Genomic DNA, 27721 nt, shown 5'->3' on the forward strand with positions numbered 1-27721 from the left:
CCACAACCAGAGACTTGAGGTGAGAAACCTGGGGAACTGACCCTCTTCTCTCTGAACTGTAAAAGCATCACAGAAGGCATTCAAAGCATCTCAGAATCATGAATTAAATCAAAATGAATTGCCAGTTGTTTTTAGGGAGAGAAACCGCTAATGAGCAGAGTCTTTAACACCGTTTTGCTTTTGAGCAGTCATCCCTCTCTGCCATGTGCCTAAAAGATTTAAAAAAAAAAAAAAGCATACTGATGACACAGCGAAGCACTAAGGCAGCACTTTGGCAGGAAGCCACTTTAGAACTCTGGTGAGCACAGCAGGCTCAAAGACTTAGGCCACATTGAAGTCAGGCTTAGAGCCAAAGTATGCCCACAGTTTAGCCCACTGGCATCCCTCCACCCCAATCTGAACCTGATGTAAGGCACAGGTGATGTAGGAATCAGCCAGTACACACACCTGCAAGAAGAGCCCAAGGCTAAGCAGACTTAATCGCAACCAGCTGCCAGGACTGAATCCACAGTAACGGCCAAGAGGTGCTTGGAAGAGGATCATGTGCATTCTCAGTCCTGTCTTACTCTTTGCAACCCTCTGGACTGTAGCCTGCCAGGCTCCTCTGTCCATGGGATTCTCCAGGCAAGAGTACTGGAGTGGGTTACCATTTCCTTCTCCAGGGAATCTTCCTGACCCAAGGATCAAACCTACGGCTCCTGCATTGCAAGCCACTTCTTTCCCTCTGCACCACTTGGGAAGCCCCTGAATGAGGAAAGGCTGGGGTTATTAGTGTATCCTACCTCTCCTTGGTAGAATACATACCTTTTCCTGCCTTTAAGTTATACAAGCTTGACCCCTCAGAACAAAACCAACCTGATGAGGATTGCCTCAAGATAGAAGTTGCTAGGTAGCTCACAGAATCACAACCAGAGTCTACATGTGTCTGTGCACAAAAGAATTGGGTCTTCACTGGATCCTGCCTAGCCTGCTGTCTTCTCCCAGAGATAAAAGGATACTGGTGTCTGTAGTTGGAAGACTGGAGAGGAGACGTGTCGGGTGGACTCAGATTCTAGGTTTAGGGAGGAAGGGGGAACCTTATTGCCTCTGGACCTTCTCCTATTATGTAGGTCTGCCACTAAGGTTCTAAGGTAGATCCTCTCTTGGGGGAGCCCTTATTTCACTAGCACAGAGCCAGGCCCCTTGCTGTTTTAACTTTCCCCAGCTGCTCTGCATTTTGCGGGTAGACTCAAAAATAATTGTGTCCCTTGATGGTGGTCCCTGTTGCTGAGTGACAGTATTTTCTGAGTTTCTTTTATACCCCCCACCCCCAGTTATGAACTTGTTGGGGCAATCCATCAGGATCCTGTGTTGCCTCACCCCAAAGCCCCTCACTGGGGAGGTGCAGATTTGAGAGCAGGAAGGCAACAGCTGCAAACCATATTTTATTTCTGATCCTCTTCCTAGGCCCGGCAGCTGGGCTGGTGCCAACCCTGTATGACTAAACCAGTGGCTCCCGAAGCCAAGTGATGCTGAGTGGCATGGTCCACCCTGCACTGATTTCACCCCTGGTGGAACTAGCCTCTCTACAAAGGATATGACTCTTCCCTGAGTTTTCCCTAAGGACTCAGAGGTTCTTACAGGGCTATATTCCCCTTCTCAGACACCCACTCAGATTCCTACTGCCTTTATCTCTTCCTCTTGGGAGGAAGCTGGAGGTGTGCCGTGACCTTCACTGTCCGATGGTTTGTGAACCGCCCACGGAGACTGGGAGGGGTATTTTTGCATTTTCTCTAATTGTTTCCCTCAGAAGTAATAAACTGGTAGACAGTCTCTTTTAAAGTCAGAGATGTTTTTGTTCAGACCTGTGTTCTAATCCTGACTTTATCACTTATTATCATCGCTGGCCCCTTCATTTCAAGGTGGGGAAGTTGATGGTGCTGATATGATGGTAACATTTGAGGGAGGCTCTGAAAATTAATGATAATATTTATTAGGCATCAGTCATACTACTGGTTTAAGCACCTGTCCTCTTGCACACACATCCATGTATACTTGCACACTTTGTGCTAATTTGTATGCATATTGCTTTTGCAGTGGTGGTGTGGGAATTGCTAGATTTTTGCAAATATTTTTGAAAAGTTTGTTTTTTCCTGACCACTAGAAATGTGTTTTAAGTTAAATTTTTGGAGTAAGGAAAAGCACAGGACAATAATACAAATCATGTGAGATGCTCATTGCTACCATTTCCTCATGTAGTGAATTTTCTAAAAAAAAAAAAAAAAAGTTTAAAATTTTATTTCATAGGATCATGCTGTACAAACTTTTTTTATGTGAATAATTTATTATCATGAATCCAGCTCTTTTTCTGTACTGTGATTTGTAATAGTTGTAGAGTAGGGATTCCCAGGTGGCTCAGCGCTAAACAATACACCTTGTTCAATGCCTAGGTCAGGAAGATCCCCTGGCGGAGGAAATGGCAACCTATTCCAGTATTTTTTGTCAGGACAATTTCATGGAGGGAAGATCCTGGAGGGCTACTGTCCATGGGGTTACAAAGAGTTGAACACGACTGAGCATGATTATGCACCATTGAGGAGTAGTCTTCTGTTTGGGATATCATAATTATCAAATCTCTTACAGTTGACATTTTGGGTTGTTTGTATTTCTTTGCTCTGAAAAACTCTAGTTGAGCCTTCTTGCTTTGTTATTTTTATACACATTGTAACTTCTTTTTTAATAAGTTTCTAAAAGCAAGTTGGACTAAAAGTAGGAACATTTTTAAATCTTTGAATCGTTATTAACAAATTTTCTTCCATAAAGGTTTTGCTGTTTTAAACGACCATCAATAGTGGTCCTCTTTCATACCTTCTTTAATTGAGTATTAATTTTGTAAAAGATAAACTATTATATATACATTAAAATTTATCTAATTTCTTCTTATGGCTTATTAACTAGTTATTTTATAATTTTAAACATTTTCTGATCATGTTCTTTGCCACTTATGTTTGATTTATGATAACCTGTGGCATATAAAGTATATGAAATTTTTTATCATCCTATTAGTTGTAAATATTTATTCACCAGTCATTTGTCTTTTAATTTTTTATGGTGAGGTCTCTTTCTTTCATTTCTTTCTCTTTTCAAAAAAACATATCAAAGTCCATATATTTTATAGTTAAAGCTTTTAATCTTTTCCTTTATTTTGGCATTTGTGCTAGACATTTCCACATCCCACCCCATCCCTCGCTGGAATCACAAAAATATCCAACTGTATATTCTTTCTAAATTATTAACCTATCTTGAATTTGCTATATCATGAGTATGAGGTCAGTTCAGTTCAGTCGCTCAGTTGTGTCTGACTCTTTGAGACCCCATGGACTACAGCATGCCAGGCTTCCCTGCCCTTCATCAACTCCCAGAGCCTACTCAAACTCATGTCCATCACAGTAGTGATGCCATCCAACCATCTCATCCTCTGTCATCCCCTTCTCCTTCCGCCTTCAATCTTTCCCAGTATCAGGGTCCTTTCCACTGAGTCGGTTCTTCGCATCAGGTGACCAAAGTACTGGAGTTTCAGCTTCAGCATCAGTCCTTCCAATGAATATTCAGGACTGATTTCCTTTAGGATGGACTGCTTGGATCCCCTTGCTGTTCAAGGGACGCTCGAGTCTCCTCCAACACCACAGTTCAAAAGCATAAATTCTTCGGCGCCCAGCTTTTTTTCTAGTCCAGCTCTCACATCCACACATGACTACTGAAAAAACCATAGCTTTGAGTAGATGAACCTTTGTTGGCAAAGTAATGTCTCTGCTTTTTTAATATGCTGTCTAGGTTGGTCATAGCTTTTCTTCCAAGGAGCAAGCGTCTTTTAATTTCATGGCTGTAGTCACCATCTGTAGTGATTTTGGAGCCCCCCCAAAATAACGTCTGTCACTGTTTCCATTGTTTCCCATCTATTTGCCATGAAGTGATGGGACCGGATGCCATGATCTTAGTTTTCTGAATGTTAAGTTTTAAGCCAACTATTTCACTCTCCACTTTCACTTTCATCAAGAGGCTCTTTAGTTCTTCTTTACTTTCTGCCATAAGGGTGTCATCTGCGTATCTGAGGCTATTGATATTTCTCCTGGCAGTCTTGATTCCAGCTTGTGCTTCATCCAGCCCAGCATTTCACATGATGTACTTGATATATGTTAAATAAGCAAGGTGACAATATACAGCCTTGACGTACTCCTTTTCCTATTTGGAACCAGTCTGTTGTTCCACGTCCAGTTCTAACTGTTGCTTCTTGACCTGCTCAGTGATTTCTCAGAAGACAGGTCAAGTGGTCTGGTATTCCCATCTCTTTCAGAATTTTCCAGTTTATTGTGATCCACACAGTCAAAAGCTTTGGCATAGTCAATAAAACAGAAATAGATGTTTTTCTGGAACTCTCTTTCTTTTTCGATGATCCAGCAGATGTTGGCAATTTGATCTCTGGTTCCTCTGCCTTTTCTAAATCTAGCTTGAACATCTGGAAATTCATGGTACTGTTGAAGCCTGGCTTGGAGAATTTTGAGCATTACTTTGCTAGCGTGTGAGATGAATGCAATTGTGCAGTAGTTTGAGCATTCTTTGGCGTTGCCTTTCTTTGGGTTTGGAATGAAAACTGATCTTTTCCAGTCCTGTGATCACTGCTGAATTTTCCAGGTTTGCTGGCATATTGAGTGTAGCACTTTCAGAGCATCATCTTTTAGGATTTGAAACAGCTCAACTGGAATTCCATCACCCCCACTGGCTTTGTTCATACTGATGCTTCCTAAGGCCCACTTGACTTTGCATACCAGGATGTCTGCCTTTAGTTGAGTGGTCACACCATCGTGGTTATCTAGGTCATGACGATCATTTTTGTATAGTTCTTCTGTGTATTCTTGCCACCTCTTCTTAATATCTTCTGCTTCTGTTAGGTCCATACCATTTCTGTCCTTTATTGTGCTCATCTTTGCATGAAATGAGGTAGGAATTATTATTTTAATAGGCATGATAACTATTTCTTTAAAAACTTAAAAAAACTTATTAAAACCAATCAAAATATTTTGAGTCCATGGATACACATTAAAAATAACAAAACCCAAGCCTCCAGATGGAAATATATTTCAGGGAATATTAAAAAAAAAAAAAACAACTGTGCTTAGTAATGAGAAGATACTACTCTGGCAATTTTAGTTAATTCTAAATAGCTGAAGTGCCATATTTAAATTCTATATTAACCTTTTTGTGTTACTCTCTGAGGTGGCTACTAGGAGTTCACTTTAACTTCTTTTTCTCTGGATATGTTTTTTCTGTCACAATCTCTGTTTTTGGAGCAGCCTGACCTTCTGGACGGTATCTCTCTGTAGAGAAAACTTGTGGATCTTTCCAATTTCTGTGGATCCTTCCAGTCTTCTGATAGCTCTGTTTTAGCTTCCATCTCTTTAGTTTACAAGTGATTTCTCTAGTCTTTAAAAAACTCTGATCTTCCAATAGCCCCGCCTATTTTGAAACAGTGATGTATGTTGACCGCAGGTAAAATATCACAAAATCACTGATGACTTGGAAAAATCAGATGTATTCAGAGGAAGAGCACTGATTCTTTGTACCTCCGGTTTCAGGAAAAGATGAAAGGGAAGAACAAGCTGGTGCCTCGCCTGCTGGGGATCACCAAAGACTCCGTGATGCGCGTGGATGAAAAGACCAAGGAAGTGTTGCAGGAGTGGCCACTGACCACGGTCAAGCGCTGGGCAGCCTCACCCAAGAGCTTCACACTGGTAGGGACTGGCTGAAGGCAGTGAGTGGGCTAGCATATTCTGGGTGATACCATGGGGTAGGGGAAACAATACAAGCCCACTGGGCTTCCCTGGCTTTGGAAAGGGACAGATGGTGGGGGTCCCTAGGGCAGGGAATGGGGGTAGTCACTGGTCTAGAAGTGAGGGAGATGTCTGAGAGCTGGGTCTCCTTAGCCACCTCTTTCTCTCTGGTCCTCTAAGGCTGTCTGAGTTCCTTAATTAGAAAGAGCCGGTCAAAGATGATTCTCCATCTTCTGTGGGTCTGATGCCATCCCCAGTATACCCTAAAAAGCAATTTGATGATGCTGTGAGGCCGTACGGATGCTTCTCATCTCTAGTTTTAGAAGTTTCTAAATAAGCTCTTAAGAATTGTGACATCTTGCCAAGCTGTGTTTTCCCAGCCTGCCTATGAAGAGAACGTGCTATACAGTGGAAATAGCACAGACTGTGGGGTAGTGTTCGAAATCAGCTTTCCTTCCCAGTTCTATGCCTTTGCTCAAGTTACTTCTCCTCTCTGAGCTTTAATGTCCTTGGTTGTGAAATGGGAGTAGTAATACCTGTTTCTCAGAGTTACCAGAGTCAAATGAGACGATGATAACAAAATGCTCAAAGTGAAATACACTGAATGTAGGGAGGATGTGTGTTTGTTCCAGACCTTTAAACTTCTGAATTCTTCCTCCCAACCTCAGTATCTGCTTTTAGCAGAGTATACCGTGTGGCCCTCACTATAGCCAGCCACACTGATATATGAAAATCAGTAGTGCAGTTATTTTGTAGTGTGTATTGAGCCATAAGAGAATCAGAAAGTGTTGAGATTTGTCAGTTTCTTCAGAACTCCTAAATTGTACTATTTTCCAGCTCTCATGAACACTTGAAATATCTGCATCTAGGCAAGATCTTACATCAGGGCAACAGAAAAAAAAGGTATCAAGAAGGGCCCTTGGAGGGAATATTAGTTATCTAATTTGAGCATTGATTGATAGACTCTTGCCAGTTGGGAGGAATCTTCAGAAAACCTACCTTCCTTCCACTTGGGTCTACTTACCTGCCATGCTTTTTGAGTGTAATTGTTTAAGTATTTCTTCTATATATTATACATTGACCACTACATGAGATGGTATTACTTCTGCTTCAACCATACAGTAAGATTGAAGAAAACACATGAGGTGAAGGATATAATTTACTTCTGTTTTTATCCATCTCATTGTTCTTTCTCTTTCTCAAGTTCCCAGTTTTGTTTCCATTTTCTTTGTGTTCAGAGAGTTTTTCTTAAGCCATTCTTTAAAGGTAAATCTGCTAGCAACAAATTCTTTAGTTTTCCTTTAGCTAACTGAGAATCTTCTTATTTTCCCTTCATTCATGAAGATTAATTTTGCCAGATACAGAATTTGAGATTCTCAGTTCTTTTAGCTCTTGAAAAAGGTCATTCCACTTCTCTCTGGCCTCTGCCGTTTCAGCATAGAAACTTTCTGTCATCGTGTTAGTGTTCCTTTATAGGTAGCATGCTGCTTTTCTATGAATGTTTTAAAGATTGTCTTTATCTAGTTTTCATAAGTTCTTGGTGTGGATTTCTTAGGCTTATTCTGTTGTAGGGTTTGCTTAGCTTCTTGAATTTGTAGGCTTATGTCATTCACTGTTTTTTATAAGTTTTCAATCATTATTTCTTTATATATATATGTGTGTGTATATATATATGTTTATATGTATATATTTTGGTCCAACAGTAGGAGGCTCTACTCTCCTTCTGCGTTTCTGATGGTATGGATGTTAGGTCTTTTTTAAATTGTCCTACAGATCCCTAAAGCTCTATTTTGTTTTGCCTGTTTTCTGTTGTTTCACTTGACTAAATTTTATCAATCTATTTTCAAGCTGACTGGTTCTTTTCTTTGTCATTTCCACAGTACTATTTTATCTATCCCATGAGTTTTTTACTTAATTTATGGCATTTTTTTTATTCGCAAATTTCTGTCTGGTTCTTTTTTATGACTTAAATTTCTTTGTTAACCCTCTTGTTTTCATTTCTTTCAGGAGATTTTGTAATTGTTGAAACATTTTTTATGATTCAAAATTTAAAAATTCTTACCAGAGAGTTCCAACATCTGGTTTATTTCAGTATTGGCATCAGTTGATTATCTTTTTTTTTTTTTTCTTACATAGTATTCATCCTGCTTCTTGGCATGAGTAGTGATTTTTAATTATATCCTAGATGCTTTGGATTTTGTATTAGGAGACTCCTGATCTTCTGTAAACCTCTGTCTCCGTAGACAGTCACCTTGTTTAGGTTTAGTTTATAGTCCAGTGTTCTGGCATACTTCTGTGGACTTGAGTTGCAATGGAAATTTATTTTCTGAGCCCTGGCAATGTTCTGGACTGCCTTGTTCTTCTGACATTGCTGGGGTTCCTGCTCAAAGCCTGCTAGTGCTGTCTATGAGGGAAGAAAGTACTTCCTATGGCCACCTACTATTAACAGATGACCTTTCTTAGGAACACAGAAGGTGAGTGGAGGGGAGGGAGACACAGGGCTTCACTGTGGCCACTGCTGCAGAGCGATCAGACCACCTTCCTGCCTGGGTTGTGGAGAAGGGCCTGGGATGGCCAGGCTTTCACTGCTTTGCAGCTGCCCATGAGCAACTCAGTTGTGAAGCTGCTTGAGGCTCCCAATTAGGTCTTTGTTGGGCTTCCCATCTCCTGGTCCCTTGTCCAGAGAGAACAGACTTTCATAAACTTCCTGTTGGAGGTTCCAAGTTTCAGGCCTCTCCAGCACCCAGCCTTGGAAATGTGGGATAAAAAATAAAACTCAAGAACTCATCAGATAGTGGTCGCTTGAGTACTGAGGTCACCAGTCAATACAGCTTTGCAGTTTTCAGAGCCCTTCTGTTGTTTATTGAATACATTTTAGGGTGTTGTCTTTAGGGGAGATGAGTAAGAACAAGTGAATCTATACCAGAACTTGTTCCAAGATTGGACCCCTCACCTTTGAAACCGGTGATGTGACTGCATTTTTTCTAACATGGGTTTCCCCCGCCTAGGATTTTGGGGAGTATCAGGAAAGCTACTACTCCGTACAGACCACTGAAGGAGAGCAAATATCCCAGCTGATTGCAGGCTACATTGACATCATCCTCAAAAAGGTATTTCATAGTGTGCAGATTAGACAGCACTTCTTTATTAAAAAGTCTCAGTTTAGATGATGTAGCTACCTGGAAAATAAAAAAACTCATGTAAAGTACTTGATGCACTAATGGAATCTTTAACATTAAGATTGCTCGAGTGTGCAGTCTTTGACCGCATATCCATTTCTAATTTTGCTGCAGCTCACATTTGTGTCATTGACTGCCAGGTAGTGAGCAAGAGTGTATCATTTAGCTAATGAATGAGCCTAGCTCACCCCTCAGCATCTTCCTCTCTAGGTAGTTGTTACATTTTCCTCTCTAGAAACTGGGTTGAGGGCCTAAAGATTTTCTTTCATCTTTTTTCTTTTTCTCTCATCCAGTTTTAATGAGGGGGAGGGTGTTATATGCCATAGTGGTACACAAAATAACCTCTCCTAAGGTTTCAAGATATCACCCACTGAAATAGCCAAGCTCTAGTAGAGGATTAGTGTCTTAATTTTAACTATATGAAATTGTCTGTGCAATAATATATACAAAAGGCATTATATATATATATTAAATATTACATTATTTTTCATTATAACTATTGATTTTATTCACCTATCACTTATTAAATATCCCATACAAGAAATTTGGGGTAAACCTTAATGTACCTGCTTATGTGGCTCGTTTTAAAAGGCCTCCTTAAAAGGAGCTTGTGTCAAGACCTGCTAACTTTCACGTTTGTCTTGTTTTACCTCAGAAACAAAGTAAAGATAGATTTGGACTGGAGGGCGATGAGGAGTCGACTATGTTAGAAGAGTCCGTTTCCCCTAAAAAGTAAGTGTATTTAAGATCAGGGATAACTGCCTTCTCCCAGCATGGGCAGGTTTCCTAGGCTAACTCTGGGCCGGTTGCCCTGAAGTCCTTCACGTGGAGGAGGTGATAATGCACGAGACAGATGAGTCTTGCTTCTCAGAGTGTGGTTCCCCAGACCATTGTCGTCACTGTTGAGGGTGTCCTGTTGGGGTGAGGGCGGCTGGGGATTTCAGGGAGACACGGAAGACCATGTGGGACTTAATTCCACCTTTAGACATGGTAAGCCTTCATGTCCCGTTTTGAATTTCTGACTTATTTCTCATAAGCTGCATCATTATCATCAAAGCCTGGAGAGTGAGTTCAATTCTGTAGCTTTGGGGCTAGGGACCTACCCAGTAGGGGAATTTTTGTTTATGAGACGCTTGTTACTGCCATGCTTGATACACATGTCATGAGGTAGCAAAGGGAAGTGGTAAAAACATGGACTCTGGAGCCAGAGTTAGTGGGTTTCAATCTGGGGTCTGTTTTTCAATGTGTGGCCTTGGGGGCATTATGAGTTTTCTGTCTCCTTCATGTCATCTATAAAATGAGAATAATGATTGATAGTACTACCTCATAAGTTGATTTTGATGTTTGAGTTCTTAATAATGCTTATAAAACAAATAAAGCACATTAAGCCATCTCTGGGACATAATACATATTTGCTATTTCTATCATTATTTTAAATTTAGAGCCATCTCAATTTAGCCCCATTTTGTGAATGAGGAAACTAAGATTTATTACAATTTAGGAATAGGCAAGACTTGTTGAGAAACCTGTTCACCCACTCCCTTGATGTTCATAGAGCACTGTAGTAACAGTTTTTCTTGTCTGTACTGAGTGTGTCCATCTTGCTGTCTTACTTGATCCCAGCAACATCCCCCGTGGAAGAGGTAGGCTAGATCTGGTCATCCTCAGACCGTGGATGAGGACTCTGAAGCTCCTGGAGTTTAGCTGAGATGCACACCTGGGCCGAGCCAGGGCTCGGATTCAGGTCTGTGACATCTCCTCTAGGGCGCTGTCCTAGGGCAGCATCTTGAACTTGCCCAGTCATAGTCACTGTTTCTCTACCTTGGCTGCTGTGTACCACTTTCTCACAGTTTGCATCATAATCCCCTTGGAAGTGTTTCTCTATTTGTCCCCTATTAGTATACAACTTGGAGCCAAATTTGATGTACTGCATTTCAAGTGCCGTTTGGTACCCTCTGGCAAAAGACTTGAATTTCTTGGAGCTATTAATGACCATCAGATGAATGTTAGTAAACTAGTGCTTCCTGATAGGGTCAGCTGTGCACTTCACAGGATTCCACTGCACTTGAACTTCTCCTAAAGCTCAGTAAGTATCTGTGCCCTGAGTGCTGGGACCCTCCCCTGCCTGGCACCGCTGCAGCCCCTGCCCACTGCAGAGGGCATCACAGTCCAGGGAGATCCTTATCACAAGATCTTTCACTTCTCCCTGAATTAGACATTGGCTGAGATCTTGGAATGCAGCTGAGCTCTGAGAGGAGCCTTAGATGCACCCTCTCTAGTGCCAGTTCCTCTGCAGATGGTAATGTCACTCCATGGATACCTGTCGATTGGTACCCTAACTTGACTCACAACCTTTGCCCTGGGCAACAGGAAGTGAACTGTGATGGTTCCAGAATCCTGGGACAGAGGCTCCTGTGCCTTAATACAGCTACTCACCAACACTGCCCCACTCCCTCCCCACCCCCCAACACAGACTCTCCCGCATTCAATGTGGGTTTGTCCTCTGGATTATCAGATTATCACGCTCATGTGCTCAAAGTCCTTTGCACTCACCCCTCATTCCAGGAAAATATCAAGAGGTAAAAACTTGAAAATTTTTTTTTTTTACTAGATGCCCTGGGAGTCTTCCCAGACTTAAGTTGAAATCATCTACGAGGTACCAAGGTCAGCCAGTCATCAAGGCTCCACACGTGTTGAAGCATCCTCTGTGGTCAGTGGCTTTCCACCTGGGGAAGGAGAGCTAAGCTGAGGGAGATGTGAAGTTCATTTCCACATTTCTTCCTTCAGACTATGGATTACTGATCTCTGTCCCCAGGGCTTAGAATAGAACCTGGCATGCAGTAGATTTGTGTTGAATGAATGCTATTTCAGGTAGAATTTACCAAATACTACATCACTGTATCCAGAACATTCACTTAGGCCTAGAACATCATTGTTTTCTGTGTCTTTCTGAACAGCTAATAGCATAATGCCAGTAATTAATTAGAGTACTGATTATATAAAAAGATTCATTCATCTCAGGGTTTTGCTGAGCATTTTAGTGCTGTTACCTCATTCATGATTCTGTCTCTACTTGCCTCTTTTAAACTGGTTGTCGTAACGTGAAGCACGAACATTGCTGACAGCTGTGGTATCAGGTGGCATGACACTCCACGTGAGCGGCCACCTCGCCGTGACCAAAGCGTCTGTTCCCCGCAGGTCCACCATCCTGCAGCAGCAGTTCAATCGCACCGGGAAGGTGGAGCACGGTTCGGTGGCGCTGCCAGCTGTAATGCGCTCTGGCTCCAGCGGGCCTGAGACCTTCAATGTCGGCAGCATGCCCTCCCCACAGCAGCAGGTCACGGTCGGGCAGATGCACCGCGGCCACATGCCCCCACTGGTGAGGCTCCCGGGGGCCTTGCCCTGCCCATCACGAGCCTGCCCCTGGTGTCCAGGGAGCAATACCATCCTGGTGATGGGTTGTGTGCATTATCCCCACTCTTGATACTTCCTGTCTGCTTCCTGGCTCTTCAGCTCTGAGGTCCCAAATGCCCAATTCCCAGTGTGTTTTCTTTTAAATGGGTGGCTCTGGCAGTGCTCTGTCTAGGACTACAGGTGTCCTCAAGGGCTGGACAAGAGCCAGTGGCCTCTCCACGTGGTGTGTGAGTGAGGGCTAGGACCCTGCTTGCCCACTTGCTCATCAGCCCAGTACCCCTCAGAGAGGCTCAGAAGCAGTCCAAGTCTGTTCCACTCCACACATCCCCCGAGCACATCATTGGTTTCTTGCACTGTGCTCGTCTGACTGGGTCGCTGTGGAATCTCATGCTTTGGGACAAGAACTTTTTGAAAGCAGAAGAGCCTGAAGGCCCAGAAGTGATTTGACTGAAGAAGCATGTTGACTGTATTGTAGGTTGGGGTGAAATCTTTACTTACTTCCCAAGAATTCAGATGTAACACCCATATCATTCCTGTGCAGGGGAACTTCTGTTCTGAATAATCAAGGGTTGGGTCCCCTGAGCTCCCAGCAGGGGACTCTTTCTGAGCCTTCTTGTCAGCTAATTATACTCTCTACACTCTGCTGATTATAATCACTCTATTGCAAACACCCCTATTTAGTATTCTATTCATGTATTACAATACCTATTTCCAGCCCCAGTTGAAATAGGAGGTGGTTCAGGCAATTTGTTGAAAGGTGCTCTGGACCGCTGTGTCTTGATCCCAGATCCAATTCCCTTGCTTACATAGAAGCTCTGTTGCCAGGCCAGGAGCATGGTGTGACCCCTGTATTACCTACCTTTGCAGACCTCAGCCCAGCAGGCCCTCATGGGGACCATCAACACGAGCATGCACGCTGTCCAGCAGGCCCAGGACGACCTCAGCGAGCTCGACTCCCTGCCACCTCTCGGCCAGGATATGGTGAGGGTCATTCAGCACTTTATTTTCTTTTTAAAAATATTTATTTATTTGCTGTGCCAGTCTTAATTGCAGCACATGGGATCTTTAGTTGTGGCTTGTGGGATCTGTTTCCTGACCAGGGATTGGACCCAGGCCCCCAGCCTTGGGAGGATGGAGTCTTAGCCACTAGACCACCAGGGAAGTTCAGCATTTTTATTTGATGTCTCTGCCCTCACAGAAAATGGGATTCTGCACTCTGGCTGGATTCAATGAGGTAAATCTCTGTCTCCAGCTGGGTGAGGTCCCAATCCATATATTTTTTAAGAGATGGAGTCCCTGTCTTTAAGCTGCACCCAAGGAAGAGGGTACTAGTGGTAAAGAACCCACCTGCAATGCAGGAGACATAAAAGATACTGATTTGATCCCTGGGTTGGGAAGATCTCCACTCCAGTATTCTTGCCTGGAATCCCATGGACGGAGGAGCCTGGAGGGTTATAGTCCATAGAGTCACAAAGAGTTGGACATGACTGAAGCAATTTAGCACTTAGCACAGGAAGAAAGAATCATAAAATGCTACAGGCTATTGGCAGTACCCCTTTAGGCTAAGAACTTAGACTTAAACTCACTTAGACTCAAGTGGGGCCCAAATTCCAGCCCCACTGCTCAGTGGCTCTGTCATTATGGGCAACTTACTCTCTCTAAGGTCCACTTTGTTATCCCTGAGAAAGGCTGTTGTGAGGATTGACAATACAATCACGAAAAAAGTTCTTCCCTTGTGTGCAGGCTTCCCTTGTGGCTCAGCTGATAAAGAATCTGCCTGCAATGTGGGAGACCTGGATTCGATCCCTAGGTTGGAAAGATCCCCTGGAGAAGGGAGCAGCTACTCACTCCAGTTTTCTGGCCTGGAGAATTCCATAGACTGTATAGTCTCTGTACTATTCTCACTGTATAGCCCATGGGGTCACAAAGAGTCGGACTGAGCACCTTTCACTTTCACTTTACAAAGTTCTTAGCCCCGCACCTAACACAGTGCAAGCCCAGTGAGTATTAGCTGGATTTGTTGTTAATACCGGTGGTTCTCATACTCGAGCAAACCTCAGAGTCATCCAGAGGCTAAAAATGGGCCCCTCTTCCATTTCTTCTGACTCAGTTGGTCTGGGGTGGGGCCGGAGAATTTGCATTTCCAGCAGGTTCTCAGGTGCTACTTCTTGTCTGGGAACCATGCTTTGTAAACCGCTGGGTTCCTACTACTGAACTTTTCAATGAGGCAGGGCGATTAACTGCCTTCCCATAGCTGCCATTGCATGAAATCATCTAGTCCCTTGCTGTTTAAATTGTGATCCCCAGGCCAGCAGCATTGGCAGCACCTAGGATCTTGTGAGAGGTACAGAATCTTAAGCCTTACTCCACCCTTCTGAATCAGAATCTACATTTTAGTTCCCAGCTGTTTTGTGTCCACAGGGAAGTTTGCCAAGCACCGGCTACCTTTGTCATTCTCTGTCCTGTTTTGCACGTTAGAATCACCTGAAAGGCTTAAAGGACAAAGCCTAGGGCCCAGGTCAGACCAAGCAGATCAGTGTTGCTGGAGGTGGGGCCTGGGTTTCCATGGTGTTTCATCTCCCTTTGTGATTCTCATATGCAGCCAGGGTTGGAAACCATGGCTATAGTACTGCCTGGATACCATAGGGGCAGAACCAAGACACAGTTTGTAGCCTCATCTCATCCAGCCAGGACAGCTGCCTCCAAGTTCTCTCTGCTCAGTGTGTTTTCACTTGTGTACCTGTAAACCTAAAGGATGCAGCATCCTCAAAGCTGTTTCTCTCAAGTCTCTGAAGTTATTAAGTATTTTGCTTTCAGGAACTTGAAACTAAAAATACATATGGCAGCCTCCCATATCCAGCACAGTTGGAAGAGGGAGTTTTTAAATATCTGGACTTGATATTCTTGCTTCACCAATTTTCAAAGAATTAATATATAAAATATTTTAATGCTAGACATACTCTGAACCAAGATTAATATTTGGGGACTATTTGGGGAAGGAGACCAGAACCATCTATTACCATGGGATCACCATTGCCAGTGTTAAGCACTCATTGACCAAGACCAGAAATGGCCAAAAGCGGAATTTGCTAAGAGTCACATGAGCATAAAGTATAAGAACTAGAAAGGTTTCAAAAGACCACTGAGTTTCTACAGTAGAAGAAATTTAGGCACAGGAACTGGGTTAAGTTTGCTCAATGTCATATCACATATTATGGATCCAGAGCAGGGGTCTTGAAGACCACCCCTCAAAATCCTGCCGGGAAAGGTGCACATCAGCATGATATTCATGTCATAAAAGACAGTTGCTATGCTGAGAGAAGAGTCAGCTAAAATACCCTGATTCTCACTCCATTCTCTAAAAAAATGAAGATGAAAATTAGCAACAGTTGTTGTGCCAGTGGGTTTCCCAGGTGAGTCGGTGGTAATAAATCTGCCTGCCACTGCAGTAGGCACAGGAGATGCAGCTCAATCCCCGAGTTGGAAGGATCCCATTGAGTAGGAAGTGGCAACCCACTCCAGTCTTCTTGCCTAGGAAATCCCATGGATAGTGGAGCCTGGAGGGCTATAGCCCATGGGGTCAGAAGGAGTCAGACATGACTGAGCATGCACGTTGGTGCCACTGTGCAGTATAAGATACTAATTATCTCCATTTTTTAAAACTGAATTTACCTATGTAAAACCACAGAGAGATTTTGTCTCCAAAATCTTAAAGAAAAGGTAACCCGAGCAAGAAGTATTGAGAATTTTCATTCCATGTGGCATGAATGAATGAGCAAGAGGCCTGTTAAGGACATTGTTAAAGATGACGTAAGGGCCCCATGGGTGCCGGCCCAGCGAGAGGAGTGTGGTCAGAATGCTGGTCTCATTTTATGGCATGGCTTCTCTGGTTTCCTGGGTAACCCTGCTCAGCGATTGTGTCATGCAGTTATCTGGTTTTGCAGGCGTCTAGGGTGTGGGTTCAGAATAAAGTGGATGAATCCAAACACGAAATCCACTCTCAAGTCGATGCCATCACAGCTGGAACTGCATCAGTTGTTAACCTCACAGCCGGTGAGTCCCTGAGGGATTTGTGGTGTATTGTGGTTTTGTTCAAAAAAAAAAACAAGAGAGAAGTTCTTATTCTTTGATTGAAGCAACAGATTTTTCCTATTCTGAGAGAAGAGTCTATTTTTAGGCCCTCACAATGCTTCAAGCATTTTCTCCCCCTGACCCGGGAGAAATGCAGGGAACCTCTCTTGCCTTTGTGACTGTATCATGCACCCTCAGTGAAAAGCACTCACTCAGCTCATTGTCCATCAAGCTGCTGGACATACTTCAAAGTTTACTGAGGCGAGTTTCTGCCTTCTGGGAGCTTACAGTCTCAAAGTGGTTTTGTATGACTAGCCGTCACGGGTGCCTTCCTCCATCTTGTCTAGCTGTGGTCTTCTCTGGATTGCATGGCCCTCAGCCTTGCATTTTCAAGTGAGAGCCAGGGACGATCTTGGCATTACCAAGCAGCCTTGCAGTGTTTCAGGGACAGAGTTGAGCTCTCCAAGCTGCCGACCTTGGAGAGGCCTTCTGCAAAGGACCGTGAGATGCTAGTTTTAAAGGTGTTCATGCTCAGAATCTCAAAGTGTGAAACCTCGGGGTGAAAGGACCTTGTGAAGAGCAGCCTTGGAGATGGGGAGACGAGACGTCTGACTCTTGCAGGGTGTCTCGAGAGGGCGGGGTCTGCTGCCAGTGTCATCACCTGTCGTGTGTTGCCCTGGGCTCTCCGCAGCCTTCACTGCCCTGCTCTGATGGTGTCAGCCCTTCTCTGTCCCAGGTGATCCTGCAGACACCGACTACACTGCCGTGGGATGCGCCATCACCACCATTTCTTCCAACCTGACGGAGATGTCCAAGGGCGTGAAGCTGCTGGCCGCCCTCATGGATGACGAGGTGGGCAGCGGGGAGGACTTGCTCAGAGCCGCGAGGACCCTCGCTGGGGCTGTGTCAGATCTGCTGAAAGCTGTGCAGCCAACTTCTGGAGAGGTGAGCTTTGGGGTGAGCAGTCACTCAAGGTTCTTTTGTTTAACTTTTTATTTTGTGTTGGGGTATAGACGATTAACAATGTTGTGGTAGTTTCCAGTGGACATGGATCCATTCTCCCCCAAAGTCACTCAAGCTCTGATGAGGTAGATGCAGCCGTTGGGACCTGTGGGACTCTTGCTTCCCTAGCTGCTCCTTCCATCCCAGTGGCTCACATTACAACACTGCAAGGTTTGGGGTTGCTGAACTGTGTGCAGAAGCTATGGTGCAACCTTTGATACTGGCTAAGCACTACTCGGAGTACGTCAAGGCTGTATATTGTCACCCTGCTTATTTAACTTATATGCAGAGTACATCATGAGAAACGCTGGGCTGGAAGAAGCACAAGCTGGAATCAAGATTGCCAGCAGAAATATCAATAACCTCAGATATGCAGATGACACCACCATTATGGCAGAAAGTGAAGAGGAACTAAAGACCCTCTTGATGAAAGTGAAAGAGGAGAGTGAAAAAGTTGGCTTAAAGCTTGACATTCAGAAAACTAAGATCATGGCATCTGGTCCCATCACTTCATGGGAAATAGATGGGGAAAGAGTGGAAACAGTGTCAGACTTTATTTTTGGGGGCTCCAAAATCACTGCAGATGGTGATTGCAGCCATGAAATTAAAAGACACTTACTCCTTGGAAGGAAAAGTTATGACCAACCTAGATAGCATATTCAAAAGCAGAGATATTACTTTGCCAACAAAGGTCCGTCTAGTCAAGGCTATGGTTTTTCCAGTAGTCATATATGGATGTGAGAATTGGAAGAAAGCTGAGCACTAAACTGATGCTTTTGAACTGTGGTGTTGGAGAAGACTCTTGAGAGTCCCTTGGACTGCAAGGAGATCCAACCAGTCCATCCTAAAGGAGACCAGTCCTGGGTGTTCACTGGAAGGACTGATGCTGAGGCTGAAACTGCAATACTTTGGCCACCTCATATGAAGAGTTGACTCATTGGAAAAGACCCTGATGCTGGGAGGGATTGGGGGCAGGAGGAGAAAGGGACTACCGAGGATGAGATGGCTGGATGGCATCACAGACTCGATGCACATGCTGCTGCTGCTAAGTCGCTTCAGTTGTGTCTGACTTTGTGCGACCCCGTAGACGGCAGCCCACCAGGCTCCCCCGTCCCTGGGATTCTCCAGACAAGAACACTGGAGTGGGTTGTCATTTCCTTCTCCAATGCATGAAAGTGAAAAGTGAAAGGGAAATCGCTCAGTCATGTCCGACTCTTCACCATGAGTTTGGGTGAATTCAGGAGTTGGTGATGGACAGGGAGGCCTGGCGTGCGGAAATTCATGGGGTCGCAAAGAGTTGGACATGACTGAGTGACTGAACTGAGCGAAGCATTACTCTGCTGACAAAGGTCCATATAGTTAAAACTATGGTCTTCCTAGTAGTCACATGAGGTGAGAGCTGGACTGTAAAGAAGGCAGAGCACCAAAGAATCGATGCCTTCCAACTGTGGTGCTGGAGAAGACTCCTGAAGGTCTCCTGGACAGCAAGGAGATCAAACCAGTCAATCTTAAGGGAGATCAACCCTGAATACTCGTTGGAAGGACTGATGCTGAAGCAAAAGCTCCAGTATTGTGGTCATCTGATGTGAACAGCCAACTCAATGGAAAAGTCCCTGATGCTGGCAAAGATTGAGGGCAGAAGGAGAAGAGGGTGTCAGAGGATGAGATGGCTGGATGGCATCACTGATGCAGTGGACGTGAACTTGGGTAAACGCTGGAAGATGATGAGGGACAGGGAAGCTTGGCATGCTGCAGTCCATGGGGTCACAAAGAGTTGGACATGACTGAGCGACTGAACAACCAACAAACTCTTGGAATGAAGCCTCCCTTCCCCCACCCAAGGCTACTTGATTAGATGCAACCTGAGAAACTAGCACACACATTACAAATACACGTGTAAAGGGAATACAAGTCTGTACCCCAGTTTCCTACCAATTGAATGAGGCTTGTTAATTTATCATTTCAAATCTATTCAGACATTGCTGGTTTTGAGCCATCAGCCAGTTCCTTGCACAGATTCCACAAGGATGTGTATGTCTCCTGTCTGGCAGACAGTTCCAGAGTTTATTGAGCTGCAGGAGGAAGCCCTCCTGTAGGATTCCTCTTCCTGCGCTGCCCTGTCTGATGGCCCTGGGGAGGCAGTGCGCTCTCTTTCCCACTAAGATGTGCTCTGTGTTTGTAGCCTCGACAGACAGTTTTGACCGCCGCTGGAAGCATAGGACAAGCCAGCGGGGATCTTCTGCGGCAGATCGGAGAGAATGAGACTGACGAGCGATTCCAGGTGAGATATTTGCAGTCCATAATCTTGGAACCTAGGTGATGGTCTTAGACCCAAGCAGGGAGAAGGTAAGGAAAAATGGAGTCTTCCTTGAACTGACAAGAGAAAGGTGAAGGTGGTTTATCTTAGACTGTGATCTTTTTGTGTTAACGAAAAAAAATTTTAATTGAAAAACTCAATTCACTTACACCATACATCACCACACTGAAACATCTGCTTAGCTGTTCTCACTAGTCAGCATGCTGCCCTTTCTTTAAACACAGACATGGAGGGAATAATGTCACAACCATCCTTATATCAACCACCCAAGTCTACAGCTATCCACTCATGGCCACTCATGGCCAGTCTTGTTTTATCTATTTGGGGCAGTTTTGAATTGCATCACTCTTGAGTCCACATGTAAGAGTGAAAACACGTGCACTCCCATACACTCTGCTCCCACATAGCACAAGCATTCCTTTGTGTTGAGAGCTTTGAATATGTCTGTGTCGTATTCAAAACCACAAGTGTGGCAGAGAAGTCCTTTTTGTCACCCCCCCACCTTTTTTTTCAATACCAAAGACATATCCTCTGGGGACCAGCTGTAGCCACTGTCTTCAGCTGGCTGGATGCACTGCCAGCTCAGACAAGATCTCAACTTGTCTGCCTCCATTCCCAGCCCCCGCAAATAGGGTGGGGAGGCCTCCTGCCGGGGATCTTCAGGCCAGATGGACTCCTCTTCTCACATACTTAGGGGCAGATGCCTTTCATTCCTCTTCCTCCTCCTCCTCAGTCTTAATTTTACAAGTAACATACAAATACATTCTCATTAAACTGCTGCAGGTCAAGCCCAGGTTTTCAGGAAGGTACCCTTTTCTAAATCCTACGTCAGGTTCAGTGTTTGGAATTTCTATAGAATTTAGAATAAAATCACCCAGCTTTCTATCAGCATTCCAGTTGCCTCAAGGGGGGCCATTTTGCTTGCTATTTCATCTAGCACTCCTGGATTTCATCACCTCAAGATGTGTTAGTTACTCTAAGATATGATCATGTATGTTGTGGATACATTAAACATGCCCCTTCTCCTCTACTTTCCACATTCCTGGGGTGCTGGGAACACAGGACTTGTGCAGATCCTGCATTAAGGCTTGAACATTCAGTGCATGAACGTTCATGTGATCAGGGAGGCTGAGACACAGAATATGGGTGGTAGGGGTATTCCTGGAAGCCATTTCTGTGCTAGCGTGGCCAGTAATAACTGTAAACAGAACTAACTGTAGACCACATAAATACAACCTGCTAAAGCCAAGCTAATTATGTCCTCATCCTTCCTTCCCCTTGATTAGATCCCCAAACACATGTGTTGTCCTGTGGATTTTGTATTAGAGCAAGTAGTTCTTTGGAGGTAGGTACCTACTTAGAAATTCGTTAAATACGAGATTCATCCGTTGGTTTACTAGGCTTAATGATCCTGAAGCAGTCAACTTATTTTCTAATGTCTGGGTAAAGTTGAGAGGGAAGTCACAGCTCTTCTTTAAAGCATCTCCTATATCCTTGTGGGTTTTTTTTTTTTTTTAATAGATTTCTCCTCTTTTATTCTTTGGCAAACTGTTTCCATCACATGTAAATATAAACTCCGCCTCCAAATGTCTGCTTCTATTCAGATGGGCTAGAGAAGCAGGTTCAAGTTCAGGATAGTGTCTCATGGTGGCTTTCTTAACAGGAAAGACCTGGCTGAATGTTTCCTGTTCTCTAAGGTCTCTCAGTAAACACCAGTGCAGTAAGGTGATCCACAGTCTCCTCCAGTTGTGGGTAACCCCTGGCTTACTGACATTGGATTTCTTACTCTCTTGGTTTTCCAGTTCTTGAGATCCTATCTTGGAGCTTTTTCTTGAGTTTTCAGTGTACTGCATGTTCCCAGAGTTAACAAAGGTTTATTCTACATGAGCTGCATAATAGTGGTCTTGTTGAAAAGTTTGACAAGGGCCTTGTCAGCAACTATAGCCACAGGATCATGTTCTTTTTCTAACTGTATTTTTTGTGTGCGGGGGGTGGACAAAATTAGTAGGAGAATCAGGATTTCTTTAAATCAGTCTAACAAAGCCGTGACCAAATCTTGGTCTCTGGGTGAGAAGATGGATTCCTTTCAAGGGAAGGAATACTTTGATGCATTTTGAAAGACTGCTTTTAAAAATCTGGATAATAATTTGTGACTTTCAAATTTTGCTTTCACTAAGCATTGTGATAGAGGGCCCAGAACCATAACTTTGCAGGCTGTGTTGGGATCAATTTCTAGAAGTTATATGGCAGATGAGTGCCATTCAGATCCCAAAGGCCTCTTCACCTCTTGGCACCACAGGCTTATGGCTTCTCCTTGGACACTGAGTAAACACCAGCAACCTAAGAAAGACTGGATCAAACTGCCCTTTTCTGACTGTTTTGTTATTGTCCATTTTAAAATCTCCTTACTTGGTGGATTCATGGGTTTCTGATTTGCCGGGATAAGATATATGGTCTTGGGCTTTCCAAGTGGCTCAGTGGTAAAGAACCCTCCTGCCATGCGGGAGACATGGGTTCAATCCCTGGGTCAGGAAGATCCCTTGGAGAAGGAAATGGCAACGCGCTCCAGTATTCTTGCCTGGGAAATCCCATGGATGGAGGAGCCTGGCGGGCTACAGTTCATAGGGTCACAAGAGTGGCAGGAACTAGAAACATAATCTTTGCTCTGTGTAAAATTGTACAGGCAGAACACTCTTCCCAGTGTATCTTCTGATAAAATATCTTGTTGTAAAGACTCCTTGGGTGCCCTTTGCATTCAGAATCAAGAGTGCTTTTCATTATCTGATGAATTAGTAAAGACTTCTGACCACATTTCCTCTGGGAGAAAGCATTGACATGTTGGTTCAAAATAAATTTGGCCTACATGTTTGGGAAGGCATTTCCAAACCAAATAAATGACCTTCAATATTAAAAGCCAAGAAGTTCATTAAATGTAGCAGTGGTGATCCTTTAGGTCACAGAATGATGACAACCCTGGTGGGGTGAGTCAAGCGATTCTCCAGCCTGCAGGCAGAAAGCCTTGATGGTGACCTGCAACATAAACTGATCTTTAAAGGCTCAGAGTGCTTTGCATCATTGGTGAGGGCTTCTTGAGGCTGGTTTATTTACATAGGCTCCCTTTCCACTTTTCATAATAATTTATCTCCATCTAGAAGGCTACAGAACACTGAGAATAACTAATGTTCAGAGAATTCATGAGCTATTGAGCTGGAGGTCCTATCCATGCATGTTCAACGTTGCCCTCTAGAGGCCAAGATGTGGCTGAATTTCTGATGACAGCTTGGATCCTCGTGCAAAGTAGAGATCCAAAAGATAAATTTTCAAGTCACAGTGGAGCATGATGACATGGCGGGCCATGAATTTCATCCTTCCTACCACTCCTAGTGTATATTTTCAGCTAGATCTACCACATACTCTGGAGGTGTTGTCAAGATTCTAAGTGTTGTTTAAATGCACAAATGTGAATCAATGGTTAAAACAAAAGCCCTTCCTTCAAATTAACCTATTTTAGATTGAAACCTATGCTACTTATAGTATAGGAGACGGTAGTATTAGGATTAAGTCTCCTTCCTTAATTAGCTCTCAGACTAACTTGACATTTCAGTAAAATAAGTGGAAAAAGTGTTATTCTAAAGTACTGAAGGAAAAAGGTCGAACGGAATTTTCATAAAATATTTAAGTGCTTTATTTTCCGGCTGTGATGGATGACTGGGAAAATATAAATAACTATTTTCTGTTTCCATTTTCTTAGGACGTTTTAATGAGTTTGGCTAAAGCTGTTGCCAATGCTGCTGCCATGTTGGTACTAAAGGCAAAGAATGTTGCCCAAGTGGCTGAGGACACGGTCCTGCAGAACAGGGTGATCGCTGCGGCCACCCAGTGCGCCCTCTCTACCTCCCAGCTAGTGGCATGCGCCAAGGTAAGCTGGCAGGCCCTCCAGCCCTTTCTTCAGAGTGTCTGTGAGAGGAAGCAGGGGCAGAGCTTGTTAAAATTGTCTAAGATTCAGAGCTTGCTTCAGGTGTCTTTCAGGTGAAATGGTAGTATTTTAGCATAAGCTGTCCAAATCCACTTTAATAATTTTTTCCTTGCTCAAGTCCTGAAGCAGCGGTACTTTTCTGTGTCTAATTGCCATTTCTACGTGTGAATTGCTGTATCTCCCCTTCGGACTTCTCAGCATGTCTTCTTTACCCCTGTGCACAAAGAGCTCTTGGATGATGCCGTTACAGCATTATCTGCAGAGTTAGTGGGAGCCCTTTCTGCACTGCACAGTATCAGAACGAGGGATAATGATGCAGTTCATGGTTGTCGTTAGGATGTACACACTCCATGTAACACAGTACCTCATGTAGCACCATCACCCCTGGTTTACTGAAGAGGAAACTGAGGCCCTTAGATGTTACTGAGTGATTACAGCCACAGAAATCATAAGTGCCTGGACTAGGCTTACAAATCAGGCTGGTCTAACTTCAGATACCCTTTCCACTCAACCACATGTATCTTCGCTGAGATAATGCATCACAAGATGGTAGGTGTTAATTTCTCCACCTGACCATACAACATACTGTACAGATCTGTAAGAGCTTCCCTCGGGGCTCAGCAGTAAAGAATCCTCCTGCCCGTGCAGAAGACATGGATTCAATCCCTGGGTTGGGAAGATCCCCTGGAGAAGGGAAGGGCAACCCACTCCAGTTTTCCTGCCATGGATGGACAGAGGAGCCTGGTAGATTCCAGGCCATAAAATCACAAAGAGTCGGACACAACTGAGCAACCAAGCACACACGCACGGCTCTGTAATCTGGTTCCCCCTGGCATTTCCAGTCCTAGGACAGGGTTTGCAGCATCAATCGGAGGCATCATTGATGGTCTCCCTCCTCCTGCTTTCCTTGTTCACCAGCCTAGTTTCACAGATGCTGACACAACCCACTTTACTCTCTCAACCATGAAGCAGACTTCCAGGAACTATATCTGGAAAAAAATCATAATTCTTTGACATAGTCTTTATCTCAGCTTGGAAGACTCAGTTCACAGGTTCCCAAGAGGAGGAGGTGTGAATGGTAAATATCAGAAATTTCTCTCTATAGAAGTAGTCAGTAGTATCAATGGTTATAAAGCACTAATGGAGGTGAAAGTTAGTGGGCATCTAAAAATCACAAAGTGAAATGGTCGAGTATGAGGAACCTCCAGTGATGGTTCAGTTTAATCGCTGGTCCTGTAAGTAAGGAACTGAGGCCCAGGGCAGGGAAGGACGTGGCCGAAATGCTAGTGGGCACTAGAGACTAGAGTTGTGATGCGGTGCCCAAGACCCACTCCCCGTCTGGCTTTAGGTCGTGAGCCCCACCATCAGCTCACCTGTGTGCCAGGAGCAGCTGATTGAAGCGGGGAAGCTTGTGGATCGCTCCGTAGAAAACTGCGTCCGCGCCTGCCAGGCGGCCACCGATGACACTGAGCTGCTGAAGCAGGTCAGCGCGGCTGCCAGTGTGGTCAGCCAGGCCCTCCATGACCTCCTGCAGCACGTGCGGCAGTTCGCCAGCCGAGGCGAGCCCATCGGTCGCTACGACCAGGCTACCGACACCATCATGTGCGTCACCGAGAGCATCTTCAGCTCCATGGGCGATGCTGGTGAGGAGCTGGGCTGTGGGCTGCGGGGAGGCCAGGTGGTGTGGGGTTCCCTGATGGCACTGACTGTGAGCAAGCCAGATGATGGTTTCCTGGATGCCTGGTAAAAGGGCAAATGCTAATCACTCTCAGTCAGAGCCTTCTTCTGAAGCTGGGAAAGATAGGCTCCTAATCTGCCCAACCAAGCAACACCAAGAGACTTAATGTCATCTAGATTTTATATATATTTATATAATTTAGGTACACAGTATATCCCTTTTGTTCCCAGAATGTCCATGTTGGCTGTGGTAAAGTTGGTGTAGCCACAGGAAGAGGCAAGAATGAGGCTTGCAAGTTTATTATACTCAGAGGTCCCAGTCAGGGCATCTCTGCCTGTCACACAGAGTCACAAGGGAAGCATCAGGTTCTGACCAGATGGCAAGAGACAGGATTGAGGAGAGAGCTCAGGACACTGCCTTTATTGGGATTTCTGTAGAAAAAGCAAGATGGAGCAATATGAACAACTTAGGTTTGACTAGTCTAAATAATTTCAGCTGGCTTTTCCCTTATAGGTGTGATCCCAAGTTGCCTGATCCATGGCTCTGGGGTGATGAAGGCAGAGAAGTATTGCCTCCTGTCTGTAGGGGCCAGATAGAGGATAGCTCTGGATTAGTTAGTTTGCCACCATACTCTTGGCTGGACCTTTTCCTGTCTCTATTTGCTAGCTTTGTGAAGGGCAGTTTCTTTCCAAACAGAAAAGTTTTCCTAAGATGTCAAACATCACTATACATACATACATACGCACACACACACACAAATATATATATATAACCTTCTCAGCCTATTAGTTAAAAATTAAGTCTTCCCAGACCCAGCCCCAGAGAAGGTGATGGCAGCCCACTCCAGTACTCTTGCCTGGAAAATCCCATGGACAGAGGAGCCTGGTAGGCTGCAGTCCATGGGGCGGCAAAGAGTCGGACATGACTGAGCGACTTCACATGCACTGAAGACGGAAATGGCAACCCACTCCAGTGTTCTTGCCTGGAGAATCCCAGGGATGGCGGAGCCTGGTGGGCTGCAGTCTATGGGGTCGCACAGAGTCAGACACGACTGAAGCAACTTAGCAGCGGCAGCAGCAGCAGACCCAGCCCATCACTATCCCATCTAAATCTCTGGAAATGACCACTTACCAATTTCTGTTTTACCTGTTCAGAAATGTTCAGTCTTCCTATCTAGATACAGGTGTATGTGTGTATAACATCCTCTTTCTTTCCATAATGAAGTTCTATTACATATACTCTTTTGCAACATTTTTCACTGAATATATTAGAATGTTTCTTCCTGTTGACCTATACACTATTCTTTCTAATGGGAGCGTAGTATTCTATTCAAGAATACATCATAATTAACCAGTTGTTTTCTAATTTCCAAATTTTTGTTTGTTTTACAAAATTAATATAGTAATGATTCTTGCAAAAATGTCTCTGTTTACTTTGGGGAGTATATATAGGACAGGTCCCATCATTTGAATTTCTGGGTCAATAAGTATGTACATTTTTAATTTTAAACATGTCTGAAATTTCTCTCCAGAAAAGTTCCACAGTTTGCAGCCCCACCAGTAGTTTGAAAGATATCCATTTTTGTACTTATTCATCAGCACAGAGCAGTTGAGTTTTTTTTTTTTTTTTTTTAAGAAAACTACCTTGTGCTTTTCTCCATCTTTCTTAAGTGATTTAAGAAGTGGATTCTTTTAGTTCTTTTATTTAAATAAACTTCATATTGTGGAATATTTTTTATATCTATAGAAAAGTTGCTGGAGTAATAGACTTTTCCTTTACTGTTCCCTGTTTCCTTTAACATCCCCCCCAGCCTACAGGACATGGGTCAGGACTGGGAAATGAGCATTGGTACATTACAGTTCTTTAAACTACAGACATTATTCAGATTTCACCAGTTTTTCACTAATGTCCTTTCATTGTCCCAGGAGCTAATCCAGGATACCTTGAATCAAGCACATTTTGATTTTCATGAAGTTTCCCATTCCCACTTCATGCTGATAGTGCTTCAAGATTCTCCACAAATGACCCAAAGGAGGATATTGCTCATATTGGAATCGTTTTATTTTTTAATGTATATGATGGTAGCCCTCCCACTTCCAAAAGGAAGTTGAAACAGATTTCAATAAAATCACAGTTCCTAATAACAAGATCAGAACCAATGCTGGGAAGGAAAGGGTGAGCAAAGAAATAACTGATAGGGAGACTGGGCCAAAGCAGATCTCAGCATCTGAGCATGAAACTGGGGTCTGAGCTTTCTGTGAGTTAGAGCCAAGTGAC

At 44.0% G+C, this 27721-nt stretch overlaps 1 protein-coding gene across 6 annotated transcripts in view; it reads left to right on the plus strand.

The window, feature by feature from the left end:
* TLN2 (talin 2) overlaps nt 1-27721 on the plus strand; it is a 496933-nt gene that overhangs the window by 324174 nt on the left and 145038 nt on the right. For all 6 annotated transcript variants that reach the window (XM_040226669.1, XM_040226672.1, XM_040226673.1 and 3 more), the window contains 10 exons: nt 5613-5768; nt 8816-8917; nt 9642-9718; nt 12185-12365; nt 13268-13381; nt 16345-16453; nt 17208-17416; nt 19656-19754; nt 23542-23709; nt 25115-25409. In XM_040226669.1, coding sequence (XP_040082603.1) covers nt 5613-5768; nt 8816-8917; nt 9642-9718; nt 12185-12365; nt 13268-13381; nt 16345-16453; nt 17208-17416; nt 19656-19754; nt 23542-23709; nt 25115-25409 — 1510 coding nt within the window. The remainder of the gene's footprint in view (nt 1-5612; nt 5769-8815; nt 8918-9641; nt 9719-12184; nt 12366-13267; nt 13382-16344; nt 16454-17207; nt 17417-19655; nt 19755-23541; nt 23710-25114; nt 25410-27721) is intronic.

Source organism: Oryx dammah, unplaced genomic scaffold, assembly GCF_014754425.2.
Source record: "Oryx dammah isolate SB20612 unplaced genomic scaffold, SCBI_Odam_1.1 HiC_scaffold_26, whole genome shotgun sequence".
Taxonomy (NCBI): domain Eukaryota; kingdom Metazoa; phylum Chordata; class Mammalia; order Artiodactyla; family Bovidae; genus Oryx; species Oryx dammah.